Source organism: Oncorhynchus gorbuscha, linkage group LG02 (assembly GCF_021184085.1).
Source record: "Oncorhynchus gorbuscha isolate QuinsamMale2020 ecotype Even-year linkage group LG02, OgorEven_v1.0, whole genome shotgun sequence".
In the NCBI taxonomy this organism is placed as follows: Eukaryota; Metazoa; Chordata; class Actinopteri; order Salmoniformes; family Salmonidae; genus Oncorhynchus; species Oncorhynchus gorbuscha.
In genome coordinates, this window is record NC_060174.1 from 29,895,005 (window position 1) to 29,913,347 (window position 18,343).

The following is an 18,343-nucleotide window of genomic DNA, read 5'->3' on the forward strand; positions in this document are numbered from 1 at the left end:
GGGGGCCACTTCTCTCATATGATCATATTTTTACATTAAAATTTGTCCAGTAATCAATTTTTTTTCTATTTAGATTTGATTTACAGCTTAATTATCTAGTGTTACCAATTGTTTGCTGTCAATCAACGACTGGCATAACTAATGCTTTTCCTCCCTCAGCCAGTGCATTGGCTACAGTTTTTGTTTTCCCTGATGGTACACTGGTTCAATTAAGAAGACCAAAGGCATCTCTTCAAGGTCTTCAAGGTCTGCTATCATTCACAGATGTACAAGGTATTCTATTCTTCTGGCAGACAGAAATAAAAGACGTATGAAAAGTATGACTTTTATTGTGTTTATTGGTTTTCAGCAGGGTTCAAGAAGGGATTCCGCATATTTGAGATGAGCACAAAGCATTTTTATTAGCTCATGCTGTTTTCTGTGTATAGAATCTGAATGTATTTTCTATGACGTAGCATTATTTTATTAGTGCCGTGGAGGGTGAGAAATGCATGAACACCTAGTTTGTAGTGTTGGATAACGAACTATGTTAAGTAAGCAGAATAAGCCATTTCGCCGTAATTATTAAAGTATACAGGATGGGACTCTTATTTTGAAGGAATCCAAGAAAATCCGTGACCCAGAAGTGCTTGGTTATACTTGCCTGCTTCACAAAACTAACAGCATAGAACGAAAATATAAATAATTTCGCTCCCCTCTGACGAATCCGTTTCCCCCTATCCCTTACCTATGGCTTCAAATTCAAACATAGATATAGAGGGTGCAACCCAGCATCTTCGTGACATATTAAAGTTGGATAGACCCGGGAACAACGTAGGTAAGTTTACCGGGAATGAAAAGGTGAATAAGGGCTTTTAGGCCGCATTACAAGCTAACGTTACCTAGCCCTTTAAAGTTCTACCTAGCTAACGTTAGCTTGCTAGCTGCAAAATGCAAACTAGCTAAGCGTGTTCACATTCGAAGCTAGCTAGTTTACGTTAATTACGTGTGAAAATGTGGCTTAAGATAGTTAGCTTACGTCCGCTAATTTACAACTTGCGAACTTATTAGTAAGCTGGACTGCTAGCTAGTTTAGTTAGCGAAGTGACAATGGTTGCTCGCAGTAACTAGTTAAAGTATGAAACTTACAACATTTTAACGTTAGTGTTTATTTCGTATGTTGCATCACGGCTAGCCAGCAAAGCCATTCAAGTTAACGTTAGCTATGTAATTAGCTACCTAGTTAAGTAGCTTACAACATTAAAGGATGTTGGCTAACTAACATTACTGACTTACAGGTTGTTTGTTTTTGTTTGGTATTTAGCAATGCAACGCAACGTTCGTTATCAAACTAGCGTACTTTGCATAGCTAGCTAGCTGGTTGGCGTTTGGAAGTGACCAAATGCTACCTACCTCCATAAGGTTAATTAATGATGAGTAACTGGCTTGGTCGGTAACTAAATAATTAGGCAGCAGGTACCAAATCATACCGCACGAGGTTGCCTAGTTTCTTTGGAAGCGATGAAACATCAGTCCTCGAAGGTCAGCATTAAGAATGGGTTTCCTGGTGGCACGAGATTACCCTTCTCTGCTCAACGCATACTTTTTAATAATAGGGCTTTAAGATGTCTTCGTTTGGTGATATCCAGTTACTCACAGGTGGTTGTTTTCGTAGACTCATCTCCATGTGAGAGCCAAAGAAAAACATCGTTCAATGGCGAATTGAATGGACTTCTGCCGGGAGCTGGCAGCAGGTCAACGATGGATGAATCCACAGGCCCTAATTCAGAGAACATGAATACTCAAGAGTGCCAGATAATGTAAGTAGTAATGTTACGTCTACTTTATTATGTTGTATTTTTCTCTGCATGCACATATTTCTCAGCTATAGAAATTCACATTTGGTATGCTGTGAAAATCATTTGGGTTGATTAAATGTTGAAACAAAAACCAATGTCTGCCCTTTCACCATATTGAGCACAACCTTACCCTAAACCTGTACCTTACCCTCTGTCCCTTACTCTAAACAGGGTTCGTATTCCTCCCCCCTCCCTCCAGCTTTGTTCATGTTGTTGAGTCTTAGTTTATGCCTGTTTTTTCTTTATACAATTGTAAAGCAATGTTGGGACCTTGCTAAGTGCTATAAGTCCCTTTGATTAATAATGTTCCATCTAGATCTTTTAAGGAGATCAAGTACCCAGTTTGGAAACACTGTATTTGGTTTCTTTACCAGCTGCCTCTCTGGGGATGATGGCTCCACTTGCATTCCCATCACATCCAACAATGTTGAAATTGTGGCCAGTCGAGACTCAAGCATTGACAGCAAGGCCCGTGGCAGCAACAAGGTAAGACTTTAAGGATTAAAGACCCAGTACAGTCAATTTAGTTTTTCATGTGTTTTGTATCATATTTGTGCAATAGCTGATGAGTTTAACAACATAAGAACATGTTAATGTTTTTTTAATGTATCTAAAGTTTTTTTTGTCAATGTATTTTTCATTTGTCAGATCCCAGTAAGTTTCCATAGGCGTCGGCTAATGGGGAAAATAAATATCAGTCCGAGCAATTTTTAGCTTGAGAAATGTTTTGCTAAATTGATTTTTGTGCAATCATTTCTGACGATTTTAAATGGAAAACTATTACACTAAGTTACACTACATGACCAAAAGTATGTGGACACCTGCTTGTCAAAAATCTCATTCCAAAATAATGTGCATTAATATGGAGTTGGTCCCCCCCTTTGTAACTGTAACAGCTGACACTGTTCAGGGAAGGCTTTCCACTAGATGTTGGAACATTGCTACTGGGACTTGTTTTTGTTCAGCCATGACCATTAGTGAGATTGGGCGATTAGGCCTGGCTCGCAGTCTGCGTTCCAATTCATCCCAAAGGTGTTTGAGGTTAGGGCTCTGTCTAGGCCAGGCATGGAAGAATTTGACTATCTCGACAAACCATTTCTTTATGGACCTTGCTTTGTGCACGGGGACATTGTCATGCTGAAATCGGAATGGGCCTTCCCCAATCTACTGTTTCTGAAAGTTGGAAGCACAGAGTCTAGAATGTCATTGTATGCTGTAACGTTAAGATTTCCCGTCACTGGAACTAAGGGGCCTAGCCCGAAACCATGAAAAAACAGCCCCAAACCATTATTCCTCCTCCATCAAACTTTACAGTTGTCACTATGCTTTCGGGCAGGTAGCTTTCTTCTGGCATCCGCTAAACCCAGATTTGTCTATCGGAGTGCCAGATGGTAAATCGTGAGTCATCATTCCCGCGAAAGTATTTCCACTGGTGCCGAGTTTTACACCACTCCAGCCAACTCTTGGCATTGCGTATTGTGATTGTAGGCTTGTGTGCAGCTGCTCTGCCATGGAAACGCATTTCATGAAGCTCCAGACAAACAGTTCTGTGCTGACGTTGCTTCGAGGCAGTTTGGGCCTCGGTAGTGAGGGTTGCAGCCGAAGCGAGACGATTTTTACTCGTTTCAGCACACGGCAGTCCCATTCTGTGCGCTTGTTTGGCCTACCACTCCGCGGCTGAGCCCCTTGTTGCCCCTAGATGTTTCCACTTACCAATAACAGCACTTAGTTGACCGGAACAATTCTAGCAGGGCAGAAATTTGACGAACTAACTTGTGGAAAGGTGGCATCCTATGATTTTTTTTTTTCACCTTTATTTAACCAGGTAGGCTAGTTGAGAACAAGTTCTCATTTGCAACTGCGACCTGGCCAAGATAAAGCATAGCAGTGTGAACAGACAACACAGTTACACATGGAGTAAACAATTAACAAGTCAATAACACAGTAGAAAAAAGGGGGAGTTTATATACATTGTGTGCAAAAGGCATGAGGAGGTAGGCGAATAATTACAATTTTGCAGATTAGCACTGGAGTGAAATGATCAGATGGTCATGTACAGGTAGAGATATTGGTGTGCAAAAGAGCAGAAAAGTAAATAAATAAAAACAGTATGGGGATGAGGTAGGTGAAAATGGGTGGGCTATTTACCAATAGACCATGTACAGCTGCAGCGATCGGTTAGCTGCTCAGATAGCAGATGTTTGAAGTTGGTGAGGGAGATAAGTCTCCAACTTCAGTGATTTTTGCAGTTCGTTCCAGTCACAGGCAGCAGTGTACTGGAACGAAAGGCGGCCAAATGAGGTGTTGGCTTTAGGGATGATCAGTAAGATACACCTGCTGGGGCGCGTGCTACGGATGGGTGTTGCCATCGTGACCAGTGAACTGAGATAAGGCGGAGCTTTACCTAGCATGGACTTGTAGATGACCTGGAGCCAGTGGGTCTGGCGACTAATATGTAGCGAGGGCAAGCCGACTAGAGCATACAAGTCGCAGTGGTGGGTGGTATAAGGTGCTTTAGTGACAACTGATGGCACTGTGATAGACTGCATCCAGTTTGCTGAGTAGAGTGTTGGAAGCAATTTTGTAGATGACATCGCCGAAGTTGAGGATCGGTAGGATAGTCAGTTTTACTAGGGTAAGCTTGGCGGCGTGAGTGAAGGAGGCTTTGTTGCGGAATAGAAAGCTGACTCTTGATTAGATTTTCGATTGGAGATGTTTGATATGAGTCTGGAAGGAGAGTTTGCAGTCTAGCCAGACACCTAGGTACTTATAGATGTCCACATATTCAAGGTCTGAACCATCCAGGGTTGTGATGCTAGTCGGGCATGCGGGTGCAGGCAGCGATCGGTTGAAAAGAATGCATTTGGTTTTCCTAGCGTTTAAGAGCAGTTGGAGGCCACGGAAGGAGTGTTGTATGGCATTGAAGCTCGTTTGGAGGTTAGATAGCACAGTGTCCAATGACGGGCCTGAAAGTATATAGAATGGTGTCGTCTGCGTAGAGGTGGATCAGGGAATCGCCCAGCCGCAAGAGCAACATCATTGATATATACAGAGAAGAGTCGGCCCGAGAATTGAACCCTGTGGCACCCCCATAGAGACTGCCAGAGGACCGGACAGCATGCCCTCCGATTTGACACACTGAACTCCGTCTGCTGTTTGACACACTGAACTCCGTCTGCAAAGTAATTGGTGAACCAGGCAAGGCAGTCATCCGATTAAATGATACAAAAACCGAGGCTACTGAGTCTGCCGATAAGAATATGGTGATTGACAGAGTCGAAAGCCTTGGCAAGGTCGATGAAGACTGCTGCACAGTACTGTCTTTTATCGATGGCAGTTATGATGTCGTTTAGTACCTTGAGTGTGGCTGAGGTGCACCCGTGACCGGCTCGGAAACCAGATTGCACAGCGGAGAAGGTACGGTGGGATTCGAGATGGTCAGTGACCTGTTTGTTGACTTGGCTTTCGAAGACCTTAGATAGGCAGGGCAGGATGGATATAGGTCTGTAACAGTTTGGGTCCAGGGTATCTCCCCCTTTGAAGAGGGGGATGACTGCGGCAGCTTTCCCAATCCTTGGGGATCTCAGACGATATGAAAGAGAGGTTGAACAGGCTGGTAATAGGGGTTGCGACAATGGCGGCGGATAGTTTCAGAAATAGAGGGTCCAGATTGTCAAGCCCAGCTGATTTGTACGGGTCCAGGTTTTGCAGTTCTTTCAGAACATCTGCTATCTGGATTTGGGTAAAGGAGAACCTGGAGAGGCTTGGGCGAGGAGCTGCGGGGGGGGGGGGGGGGGGGCTGTTGGCCGAGGTTGGAGTAGCCAGGCGGAAGGCATGGCCAGCCGTTGAGAAATGCTTATTGAAGTTTTCGATAATCATGGATTTATCGGTGGTGACCGTGTTACCTAGCCTCAGTGCAGTGGGCAGCTGGGAGGAGGTGCTCTTGTTCTCCATGGACTTCACATGATGGTGCCACATTGAAAGTCAGAGCTCTTCAGTACCAGCCATTCTACTGCCAATGTTTGTCAATTGAGGTTGCATGGCTGTGTGCTCATTTTATACACCTGTCAGCAACGGGTATGGCTGAAATAGCTGAATCCACCAATTTGAAGGGGTGTCCACATACCTTTGGCTTAGTGTACTTAATTGTTAGAGAAATGATTTCTTATTGAGAACTACTGTACTGGGCATTTAAACATTTTGTGTTCCCCGTTCTGTCCTTGAAAACATAGAAATGCCTCTGGTAGAAACACCAGGGTCGCAACACAAATATTGATAGATGAAAACAATGGAAAGCTAGTTTTTTTATGCAAAGGGTGGCTGTATCTCAAGTCCAGATATCGCTAGGTAGCTAAGCAATTCATTACAGAGCAGTCTACTGTGTAGAGCTTACTACCATTGGTTGGATATCTATCATGTTAACCTAATACACATTTTTCTTGGCAAGTCTGTTGCTCTCTGTAAATATGGGTCCCTAATTTGAACTCTTTCTCTTGTTCCATGCAGGTAAAAATCCAGCCTGTCGCCAAGTACGACTGGGAGCACAGGCATTACTACGGCAACCTGATTGCAGTTTCTAACTCATACCTGGCATATGCAATCCGAGGTGAGTGTGGAAACATATATTGCCATTTTATTTGTACAAATTTAGGAGTCCTCTCCAGGCCAATGTCTGACATTCTGGAAGTCCAGTTGACTATTTATTTGGCTTAACCAGGCAGTGCAGTGATGGATTGCTGGGGTGTCAGCAGCAAACTTTATTAGTATCAAATACACCCAAAATCAGTTTTGCCTCATTTAAGCACTTGTTCTGGTGAAACGATAACAAGATTGATTACACAAATGGCTTACTCTGACCGTATGTTCCATTCATATTTCTATGCCTTGGAAACCACAAACGTGTCCTTTTGATTGGAAAAAATATACGTGTACCCCTTCAAATGAGTGGATTCAGCAATTTCAGCCACACCCATTTTTTATTTTAAAAACAATTTTTTTTAACCTTTATTTAACTAGGCAAGTAAGTTAAGAACAAATTTGTATTTTCAATGACTGCCTAGGAATAGTGGGTTAACTGCCTGTTAAGGGGCAGAATGACAGATTTGTACCTTTTCAGCTCGGGGGTTTGAACTCGCAACCTTCCGGTAACTTGTCCAACGCTCTAACCACTAGGCTACTCTGCAGCCCCATTGCTGGCAGGTATATAGAATCGACCACACAGCCATGCATTCTCCATAGACAAACAATGGCAATAGAATGGCCCATACTGAAGAGCTCAGTAAATTTCAATGTGGCACTGACATGGGATGCCACCTTTCCAACATGTTAGTTAGTCAAATTTCTGCCCTGCTAGAGCTGCTACGATCAATTGCAAGTGCTTTTATTGCGAAGTGGAAACTTCTAGGAGCAGCAACGGCTCAGCCGCAGTTAAATCAAATTGTATTTGTACATGCGCCGAATACAACATGTCAGTGAAATGCTTACTTAAAAGCCCTTAAAACCTCTTTGGGATAGGCGGGACGCAAATGTCTCAACTTGCCAATTGCCAGGGAAAATGCAGAGCGCCAGATTCAAATAAAATACTATAAAAATCACACATGTAAGATACTCAATTAAAGCTACATTCGTTGTGAATCCAGCCAACATGTCAGATTTTTAAAATGCTTTTCGGTCAAGCATAAGAAGCTATTATCTGATGATAACACCAGCAGTAAACAAAGGGGTTAGCATATTTCAACCCTTCAGGCGCTACACAAAACGCTGAAGTAAAATATAAAACATGCATTACCTTTGACAAGCTTCTTTTGTTGGAACTTCAATATGTCCCATAAACATCACAATTGGTATTTTTGTTTGATTAATTCCGTCCATATATATATATCCAAAATGTACATTTATAAAGCGTGTTTGATCCAGAAAAAAACAGCTTACAAAAAACGTAATGTCACTACAAAATATTTCAAAAGTTGCCTATAAACTTTGCCAAAATATTTCAAACTACTTTTGTAATACAACTTTAGGTATTTTAACGTTAATAATCTATCAAATTGTAGACTGGGCAATCTGTGTTCAATACAGGAATGAAAACAAACCAGCGATACTTTTCACGTCTTGCGCAACTCACAAAAGTGTTACCCAGTTCCTAGTTGGCCTACTTATTCACTGCACAAAGTAATAACCTCAACCAAATTCCAAAGACTGGTGACATCCAGTGGAAGCAGTAGGAACTGAAAACACGTTCCTAAAAAATATCCCTGGGCAATGACAACTCAGGGAACAGAGTGAGGCAAAAAAAAAAAATATATATATATATATATATATATATACATACAGTGCCTTGCGAAAGTATTCGGCCCCCTTGAACTTTGCGACCTTTTGCCACATTGCAGGCTTCAAACATAAAGATATAAAACTGTATTTTTTTAAGAATCAACAACAAGTGGGACACAATCATGAAGTGGAACGACATTTATTGGATATTTCAAACTTTTTTAAACAAATCAAAAACTGTAAAATTGGGCGTGCAAAATTATTCAGCCCCTTAAGTTAATACTTTGTAGCGCCACCTTTTGCTGTGATTACAGCTGTAAGTCGCTTGGGGTATGTCTCTATCAGTTTTGCACATCGAGAGACTGAAATTTTTTCCCATTCCTCCTTGCAAAACAGCTCGAGCTCAGTGAGGTTGGATGGAGAGCATTTGTGAACAGCAGTTTTCAGTTCTTTCCACAGATTCTCGATTGGATTCAGGTCTGGACTTTGACTTGGCCATTCTAACACCTGGATATGTTTATTTTTGAACCATTCCATTGTAGATTTTGCTTTATGTTTTGGATCATTGTCTTCTTGGAAGACAAATCTCCGTCCCAGTCTCAGGTCTTTTGCAGACTCCATCAGGGTTTCTTCCAAAATGGTCCTGTATTTGGCTCCATCCATCTTCCCATCAATTTTAACCAACTTCCCTGTCCCTGCTGAAGAAAAGCAGGCCCAAACCATGATGCTGCCACCACCATGTTTGACAGTGGGGATGGTGTGTTCAGGGTGATGGGCTGTGTTTTTACGCCAAACATAACGTTTTGCATTATTGCCAAAAAGTTCAATTTTGGTTTCATCTGACCAGAGCACCTTCTTCCACATGTTTGGTGTGTCTCCCAGGTGGCTTGTGGCAAACTTTAAACAACACTTTTTATGGATATCTTTAAGAAATGGCTTTCTTCTTGCCACTCTTCCATAAAGGCCAGATTTGTGCAATATACGACTGATTGTTGTCCTATGGACAGAGTGTCCCACCTCAGCTGTAGATCTCTGCAGTTCATCTAGAGTGATCATGGGCCTCTTGGCTGCATCTCTGATCAGTCTTCTCCTTGTATGAGCTGAAAGTTTAGAGGGACGGCCAGGTCTTGGTAGATTTGCAGTGGTCTGATACTCCTTCCATTTCAATATTATCGCTTGCACAGTGCTCCTTGGGATGTTTAAAGCTTGGGAAATCTTTTTGTATCCAAAGCCGGCTTTAAACTTCTTCACAACAGTATCTCGGACCTGCCTGGTGTGTTCCTTGTTCTTCATGATGCTCTCTGCGCTTTTAACGGACCTCTGAGACTATCACAGTGCAGGTGCATTTATACGGAGACTTGATTACACACAGGTGGATTGTATTTATCATCATTAGTCATTTAGGTCAACATTGGATCATTCAGACATGCTCACTGAACTTCTGGAGAGAGTTTGCTGCACTGAAAGTAAAGGGGCTGAATAATTTTGCACGCCCAATTTTTCAGTTTTTGATTTGTTAAAAAAGTTTGAAATATCCAATAAATGTCGTTCCACTTCATGATTGTGTCCCACTTGTTGTTGATTCTTCACAAAAAAATACAGTTTTATATTTTTATGTGTGAAGCGTGAAATGTGGCAAAAGGTCGCAAAATTCAAGGGGGCCGAATACTTTCGCAAGGCTATATATATATATTTCTGAACCGTTAGTCCTCAGGGTTTTGCCTGCTACATAAGTTCTGTTATACTCAGACATGATTCAAGCAGTTTTAGAAACTTCAGTGTTTTCTATCCAAATTTATGAATAATATATCTTATATTCTTGGCATGAGTAGCAGGAAGTTGAAATTGGGCACGCTATTTATCCAAAAGTGAAAATTCTGCCCCCTAGCCCCAAGAGGTTTTGACTGACTATGCAATTTGAAGAACAATGTGTAAGTATTTACTCAAACTGAAGTTTTTAAAAAATCTAGAAAATAGAAAAATAACAAATGATTAGGGCAACAATAAGATAACAGTAACAAGGCTATATACAGGTGGTACGGGTACAGAGTCAATGTGCGGGGCCACAGGTTAGTCGAGTCATGGCTGAGCAGCAGCTCACAAGCTTAAGATCACCACGCGCAATGTAAAGCATTGGTTGGATGGGTGTAATAATGGTCTGAAGCTGTTTTTCGTTGTTGTGTCTCGGCCCCTTAGTTCCAGTGAAGGGAAATCTTAACGCTACAGCATACAATAACATTCTAGACGATTCTGTATTTCCAGCTTTGGCAACAGTTTGGGGAAGGCCCGTTCCTGTTTCAGCATGACAATGCCCTCTGGCACAAAGCGAAGTCCGTACAGAAATGGTTTGTTGACTTTTTAGCCTACACAGAGCCCTGACCTTAACCCCATCAAATCTTATTGGTCACATACACATGGTTAGCAGATGTTAATGTGAGTGTAGCGGAATGCTAGTGCTTCTAGTTCGGACCATGCAGTAATATCTAAAATATAATCTAACAATTTCACAGCAACTACCTTATATACACACACAAGTGTAAAGGAATGAAGAAGAATATGTATACATAAATATATGGATGAGCGATGGCCGAACGGCATAGGTTAGATGGTATATAGTACACTATTTACACTATTTGTGGGCGGAGCAGTTGCCGTACCAGGCGGTGATGCAGCTCGACAGGACTCTCTCGATTGTGCATCTGTAAAAGTTTGAGTGTGTTTGGTGACGAGCCAAATTTCTTCAGGCTCCTGTCTTGAAGAGGCGCTGTTGCACCTTCTTCCCAACGCTGTCTGTGTGAGTGGACCAATTCAGTTTGTCCGTGATGTGTACGCCGAGGTACTTAAAATTTCCACCTTCCCCACTACTGTCCCGTCAGTGTGGATAGGGGGATGCTCCCTCTGCTGTTTCCTGAAGTCCACGATCATCTCCTTTGTTTTGTTGAATGAGAGGTTATTTTCCTGACACCACACTCCGAGGGCCCTCACCTCCTCCCTGTAGGCCGTCTCGTCGTCGTTGTTGGTGATCAAGCCTACCACTGTAGTGTTGTCTGCAAACTTGATGATTGAGTTGGAGGCATGCATGGCCACACAGTCATGGTTGAACAGGGAGTACAGGAGAGGGCTGATAACGCACCCTTGTGGGGCTCCGGTGTTGAGGATCAGCGGGGTGGAGATGTTGTTTCCTACCCTCACCACCTGGTGGCGGAAAACAAATTGGAGTGGGTCTAGGGTGTCAGGTAGGGTGGAGGTGATATGATCCTTGACTAGTCTCTCAAAGCACTTCATGATGACGGAAGTGAGTGTTACTGGGCGATGGTCGTTTAGCTCAGTTACCTTAGCTTTCTTGGGAACAGGAACAATGGTGGTCCCCTTGAAGCATGTGGGAACAGTAGATTGGGATAGGGATTGATTGAATATGTCTGTAAACGCAGCCAGCTGGTCTGCGCAAACTTGAGGACGAGGCTAGGGATGCAGTCTGGGCCGGCAGCCCTGCGAGGGTTAATGTTTAAATGTTTCACTCGCGTTGGCTGCGGTGAAGGAGAGTCTTCAGGTTTTGGTAGCGGGCCTTGTAAAGTGGCACTGTATTGTCCTCAAAGTGAGCAAAGAAGTTGTTAGGTTGTCTGGGAGCAAGACATCGTGGTCTGTGACGGGGCTTGTTTTGATTGACTGTAGACCCTGCCACATACCTCTCGTGTCTGAGCCGTTGAATTGTGACTACTTTGTCTCTATACTAACACTTAGCTTGTTTGATTGCATTGCGGAGGGAATAGCTACATTGTTTGTATTCAGTCATGTTTCCGGTCATCTTGCCCTGATTAAAAGCAGTGATTCAAGCTTTCAGTTTTGCGCGAATGCTGTCATCAATCCACAGTTTCTGGTTGTGGAATGTTTTCATTGTTTCTGTGGGTACAACATCACTGATGCACTTGCTAATAAACTCGCTCACTGAATCGGTGTACATCAATGTTGTTCGATGCTATCCAGAACATATCCCAGTCCAATTGATCGACGCAATCTTGAAGCGTGGAATCAGATTGGTCAGACCAGCGTTGAACAGACCTGAGCACAGGTGTTTCCTGTTTTAGTTTCTGTCTATACAGCCTGTAGCAACTAAATGGAGCCGTGGTCAGATTTGCTGAAAGGAGGACAAGGGAGGGCTTTGTATGCGTCGCGGAAGTTAGAATAACAATGATCCAGAATTTTTCCATCCCGGGTCGAGCATTCTATGTGCTGATAAAATTTAGTGAGCCTCGTTTTCAGATTTGCCTTGTTAAAATCCCCAACTACAATAAATGCAGCTTCAGGATATGTGGTTTCCAGTTTGCATGGAGTCCAATGAAGTTCTTTCAAGGCCGTCATGGTGCCTGCTTGGGGGGGAAGGGGTGTACATGACTGATTATAATCGAACAGATTTCTCTTGGTACATAATGCGGTCGGTATTTGATTGTAAGGAATTCTAGGTTAGGTGAACAAAAGGACTTGAGTACCTGTATGTTGTTACGATCACACCACGACTCGTTAAGCATAAGGCATACACCCCCGCCCTTCTTCTTACCGGAGAGATGTTTGTTTCTGTCAGCGTGAAGAAACCAGGTGGCTACCGACTCTGATAACGTATCCCGAGTGAGCCATGTTTCCCTGAAACAAGAACGTTACAATCTCTGATGTCACTCTGGAATGCAACTCTTGCTCTGATTTCGTCTACCTTGTTGTCAAGAGACTGGACATTGGCGAGTAGTATACTCGGGAGCGTGGGGTAAAGTGCCCGTCTATGGAGCCTGACCAGAAGACCGCTCCTTCTGCCCCTTCTGCTGCGCCATTGTTTTGGGTTGCCTGCTGGGTTCTGATCCTTTGTCCTGGGTGGTGGACCAAACAGAGGATCCGCTTCGGGAAAGTCCTATTCCTGTTCGTAATGTTGGTAAATTAACGTTGCTGTTATATCCAATAGTTCCTCCTGGCTGTATGTAATAAGACATAAGATTTCCTGGGGTAACAATGTAAGAAATAATACATCAAAAAACAACTAAATAATGCATAGTTTCCTAAGAACGCGAAGTGGCCATCTGTGTCTGCGCAGACGCAGTTGTAGTATCTATCTGGGGTGTACTTTTGGAATGAATTGGAACATCAGGCCTAATTGTCTGACGTCACTTATGCAATATCTAGTGGAAAGCCTTCCCAGAAGAGTGGAGGACCAACTCTGTATTAATGCCCATGATTTTGGAATAAGATGTTTGCCAAGCAGGTGTCCACATACTTTTGGTAATGTAGTGTAGCTTTCTGTCAGCCAAAAAAAGATACAAAAATAGCCTGGTGTTGCCAAGGTTACAGGAACATGCATTTCTTTGTTTGATTAACATTGGTTTTGAAGTAGTTTGATTTGATTTATCTTTGCTTTAGTCTATAACTTAGGGTTTGGCTATGTCCTATCACTATCATGTCCACAAAAGATTGTGATATAAGTTGCTATTGCCCCAAAAATTAAGAGGTCAAAAGCGCGAAATCGACTGCAGTATCATGACGAACGATAATGTTTTGGAAAACCTGGGCAGAGGCTAAGTGCAGGCAATGGCAAGTATTTTCCAATGTTTCTTTCTGGTGGAGGAGCACAACCTGTGTGTCTTTGTGGCGCGCACATGATGGCAGTTGAGTGAGCATAAATTTAAGTAATGTACTTAATTTTACCGTCAGACTGTCCCTCACTTCTCTCCCTCTACAAAGGCTGACCAAAAAACAATGTTGCCAATTTAGCCACAGAAACAGCGCACACACAGGCAGAGAAGTACAAGAGGAGAGGTTGTGGGTGTTGAGAGAGGGGGCTAAAATGTGATTCTCTTAAATATTTGGCTTAACTGAAGGATTACACATTATTTCTGACTCAACAAATTCATGTTGCTCCTATGACCAGAGAAAGTGAATTATTCCTCATTATTGAAAAACACAGCTAATAATAACAACGCACGCCTGTCTATACACATTGCTGCTCATAAATTGAAGCTGACATTCTGGGTGCATCTGGGTGCAGTGTGAGGGTAGAAGGGTGTTTTATGGCTTGGGGAATATTCAGAGGGGAAAATTTTCTGTGGGAATTAACAGGAATGTATGCAAATTAATACTAATACCATTTTTAAATGTAGATGTGTTTTCCATTGGAAATTATTCAATCCTTCCAAAAGAAAATAAAAATCTGAATTATGAGTTGACTCTTCACATGGGATGATTTCACTGAACAACAAAACAAATGGAATATTGAATGATCCCCAATGATCCATTGTATCGCTCAATCTGTAAAATGATTTAGTCGGATTTGGAGGATGATGGAGGCAACAGGGGAATGAGCCTCAGATCCACAAAGTCTCTTCCACCAGGTGGCTGAAATATGTTGGCACGACTTCCATATTGCATCTCCATCCCAAAGCCCTTGCTTGGAAATGTACTTCGCCAGACTGCCAAGAACCATGCCCTCATCCAGGCCAAGGTGGCGAGACACGGTAGTGATAATGCCATATGCCTTGTTGATCTCTGCATCAGACAGGATGCTCTTGCCAGCATACTTGGGGTCCAACATATACGCTGCGTGTATGGGCTTCAGGCAGAATTCTTAACTTTTTTTATGTATTTCAAAACTGCAGTTTCCTCTGCTTGCAGCAACAATGAAATGGGCAGGGCAGTACGGATTTCTTCCCTTACATCTGCAAGTGGAGTCTGAACGTCAGACAGGATGGCATTGTCTTCCTCAATACGTACAATGGCTACTGCTATAGATTTCCACCACTCTCTCTCAAAATACGTCATCCAGGAGGATCCTCTTGATGGGGCTGTCCATTTCGGCAGACTATGATATGACCATTTCTTGGAGAGACTCCTTTCCCTCCAGGATACTGTCAAACATGATGACAACACCGCCCCAACGGGTATTTTCTGGGCATCTTCAATGTGCTGCTCTTATTCTTCTCACTTAGCTTGGTGAGGTAGATTGCTGCTATAACTTGATGACCCTTCGCTTACCTAACCATTTCCTTGGCTCTCTTGTAGAGTGTATCCATTGTTTTCAGTGCCATGATGTCCTTGAGGAGCAGATTCGATACATGAGCAGCACATCCAATGAGTGTGACGTGAAGGTGGACACCTCTACTTTAGACCAAGCAGCCTTCCTGTTTGCAGCATTGTCTGTCACCAGTACAAATACCTTCTGTGGTCCAAGGTCGTTGATGACTGCCTTCAGCTCATCTGCAATGGAGATGTAGTTAATTATTCCTTGCCCACAAACATCTGATTACCCATTGGAGATGATTGCAATACAGTCTGCTTTCTCTATGATTTGCTTAACCTTCACTTGAACTCTGCATCCAGCAAATGAGAAGATAAAGCATTCTGGTTGGAGGGATGTATGCTGGGCAATGAACATAAAATCCCTTCCAATACACATTGCCTGTGAGCATCAGAGGTAAACCAGTTGCATACATAGCTTAAGCAAGACATTCATCAACATTTCTCTGACTATGTTCATTGAGTCAAAAGAAACTTCTGATTCCAGGAGGACCATGAGCTGTTGCTATCGATAAGGTGTCTGATTCATTATTTTCACCTTGAATAGAAGTAGAGGGACTTTTGTCAGAGTTTGTGACCGCCGAGAGAACTTTATGCACTTGTCCAGATGATTCTGTTTTATTCTTCACACATGATTTGGCACAGTATTTGCAAATGTACACAGCTCTTCCTTCTACGTTAGCTGCAGTGAAATGTCTCCACACATCAGATAGTGCCGATGGCATTTTCCTGTATAGATTAGAAAAAATGGTAAAATCAACAAATACTATTCCATGTACAGATAAATAGTTAAACCGTTAGATTAAACAACTAATTTGTAAGATAAATGTTTAAAATGAAACCTGTATGGAAATAGGTGAATTAACACTCAGTTACAGGCTCAAGCAAGCTAAAACCCACATGGTAGCAAAGACTAACTAGCAGAAATTAACAAGTTAGAAATGATTTAAACACACTTTGCTGTAGGCTAATATTTACGAGTTAACTAAAAATCATGTATGTCATATAAATTATATTCGCCCCAAAGTAGGAATTCAAGGTAATTTTTTTTTATCAGGGGTGCAACTTTTGTTTTAGAAGTGGGGGTGACATAAAATCTATGTACCAGTCAAGTTTGAAAACCTACTCATTCAAGTGTTTTTATTTTCTACATTGTAGAATAATATTGAAGACGCAATACTGGGTTACCTGTGTTAATTGCTATTACAGAGGCCACAGTGCCTGTTTTGAGGGAGGAAATTGCCTGGTTCTGGAGACTAGAGGATATCTGATTAGTTTCTATGTTGGAGATCCAGGACAGCTGCTATAGCTGGTTTTTTTTCTGGGCCCGAAAAGGGATATGACTTTGCATCTTATTCCAGACCTACGTGCCCTCAGCAAGCACCTCCATCTACAACCTCTGAATGCTCACAAACCACCGGCTATTACAGCAGATTGCTTGGTGGCAGCAGAGTCTAGGGGGCAAGCAGTGTTACACACCAATACTACTGTCCCATAGTCAGTTTCTAGGCTACATAAGAAATCAGAAAACGATGTCTGACTTTCTGCGTCTTGAGCTCACTCGCATATCACACTTTTCTATCAGCACAGAGGGGTGTCCAGGTTCCAGCCCTGCTTAGTCAAATTTCATCTGGATCACACCCTGCATTTTCACCAGTGCCTATGCCCTACTTACGATGACATCATCTGTGATGGAAGTCGTTCCTGTAATTGTTGATGCTGCCCTTACAATGCTAAGTTCTAGCCACTCAACCTGGACGCTTTTCGCAGCCTACGCCAGTGGCTTCAGTGGTGGGACCCTCTGCTATTGTCAGGTGGCTCCTATGGGCAGACTTGTATCCCAAAAGGTGATCACGACTGCTGATCTTTTATCCAGGAGGAACCCCTGTTGGGCCCCAGGCCATTAAGGTGACGCTGCGTCCGCATGCGGCCGCCGCCCAGAAATTCATGGCTATCTCCTCCATATAAGCTATTTCTCTTTATGCCTCGTCTTGGGAGTTGTTTAAAGGGTTGACTATAGGAGATATTTGTGCCGCTGCGAGTTAAGCGTCAACACACTCTTTTTAGTAAGATTTTATTGCTTTGATGTCACTGCTGCCAGTGTAGGCCACAGTCACAAGGCAGCTCGCTGTCTGGGCTTGAGGTCGACCGATTATGATTTTTCAATGCCGTTACCGTTTTTATTGGACGACCAAAAAAGTAAATGCGATTTATCGGCCCTTTTTTTTTTTTAGATGTATGCATGTAATACTGAATGAACAATGAACACTATACACTATTTCATTTGAACTTAATATAATACATAAATATCCATTTAGTCTCAAATAAATAATGAGACATTTCAATTTGGTTTAAATAATGCAAAAACAGTGTTAGAAAAAGCTCATGTTTAAGTTTCTTGCTCAGAACATGAGAACATATGAAAGCTGGTGGTTCCTTTTAACATGAGTCTTCAATATTCCCAGGTAAGAAGTTTTAGGTTGAGGTTATTATAGGAATTATAGGACTATTTCTCACTACCATTTGTATTTCATATCTTTGACTATTGGATGTTCTTATAGGCACTTTAGCATTGCCAGCCTAATCTCGGGAGTTGATAGGCTTGAAGTCATAAACATAAACAGTGCAAACGCAGGAAAGTCCTGTTTGAATGAATGCTTACGAGCCTGTTGCTGCCTAACACCGCTCAGTCAGACTGCTCTATCAAATCATAGACTTGATTATAATATAATAAACACACGGAAATACGAGCCGTAGATCATTAATATGGTAAAAATAATAATTTTGAAAACCTTGACTCGGGCTTGCACAGAACGCAAGCGAAGTGGCACAATTTCCCTAGTTAATATTGTGTGCTAACATTAATTTCTTAACTAAATATTCAAGTTTAAAAATATATATATACTTGTGTATTGATTTTAAGAAAGGTATTGATGTTTATGGTTAGGTACATTGGTGCAACGACAGTGCTTTTTTCACGAATGCAGTTAAATTATCACCCATAAGATAAGTTTAATGCCAGCTAGCAACTTACCTTGCTGCACTTGTGTAACAGATGGTCATCTTGCCACGCAGTGTCCTCGGAGTGCAATGTAATCGACATCCAAAAATACAGATCGTTATGGAAACTTGAAATCGGCCCAAATGAATTGGCCATGCCGATTTAATCGGTCAACCTCTAGTCT

At 42.3% G+C, this 18,343-nt stretch overlaps 1 protein-coding gene across 3 annotated transcripts in view; it reads left to right on the forward strand.

The window, feature by feature from the left end:
* The first annotated feature begins 626 nt into the window (after positions 1–626).
* Positions 627–18,343, forward strand: part of edc4 (enhancer of mRNA decapping 4) — a 36,780-nt gene continuing 19,063 nt past the window's right edge. For 2 of the 3 annotated variants that reach the window (XM_046307175.1, XM_046307183.1), the window contains exons 1-4: positions 627–817; positions 1,655–1,799; positions 2,213–2,324; positions 6,345–6,444. In XM_046307175.1, the coding sequence (XP_046163131.1) occupies positions 730–817; positions 1,655–1,799; positions 2,213–2,324; positions 6,345–6,444 (445 nt within the window). In that variant the 5' untranslated portion in view covers positions 627–729. Of the gene's footprint in view, positions 818–1,230; positions 1,522–1,654; positions 1,800–2,212; positions 2,325–6,344; positions 6,445–18,343 lie in introns of those variants that run through there. The other variant, XM_046307193.1, reaches the window with a different exon arrangement.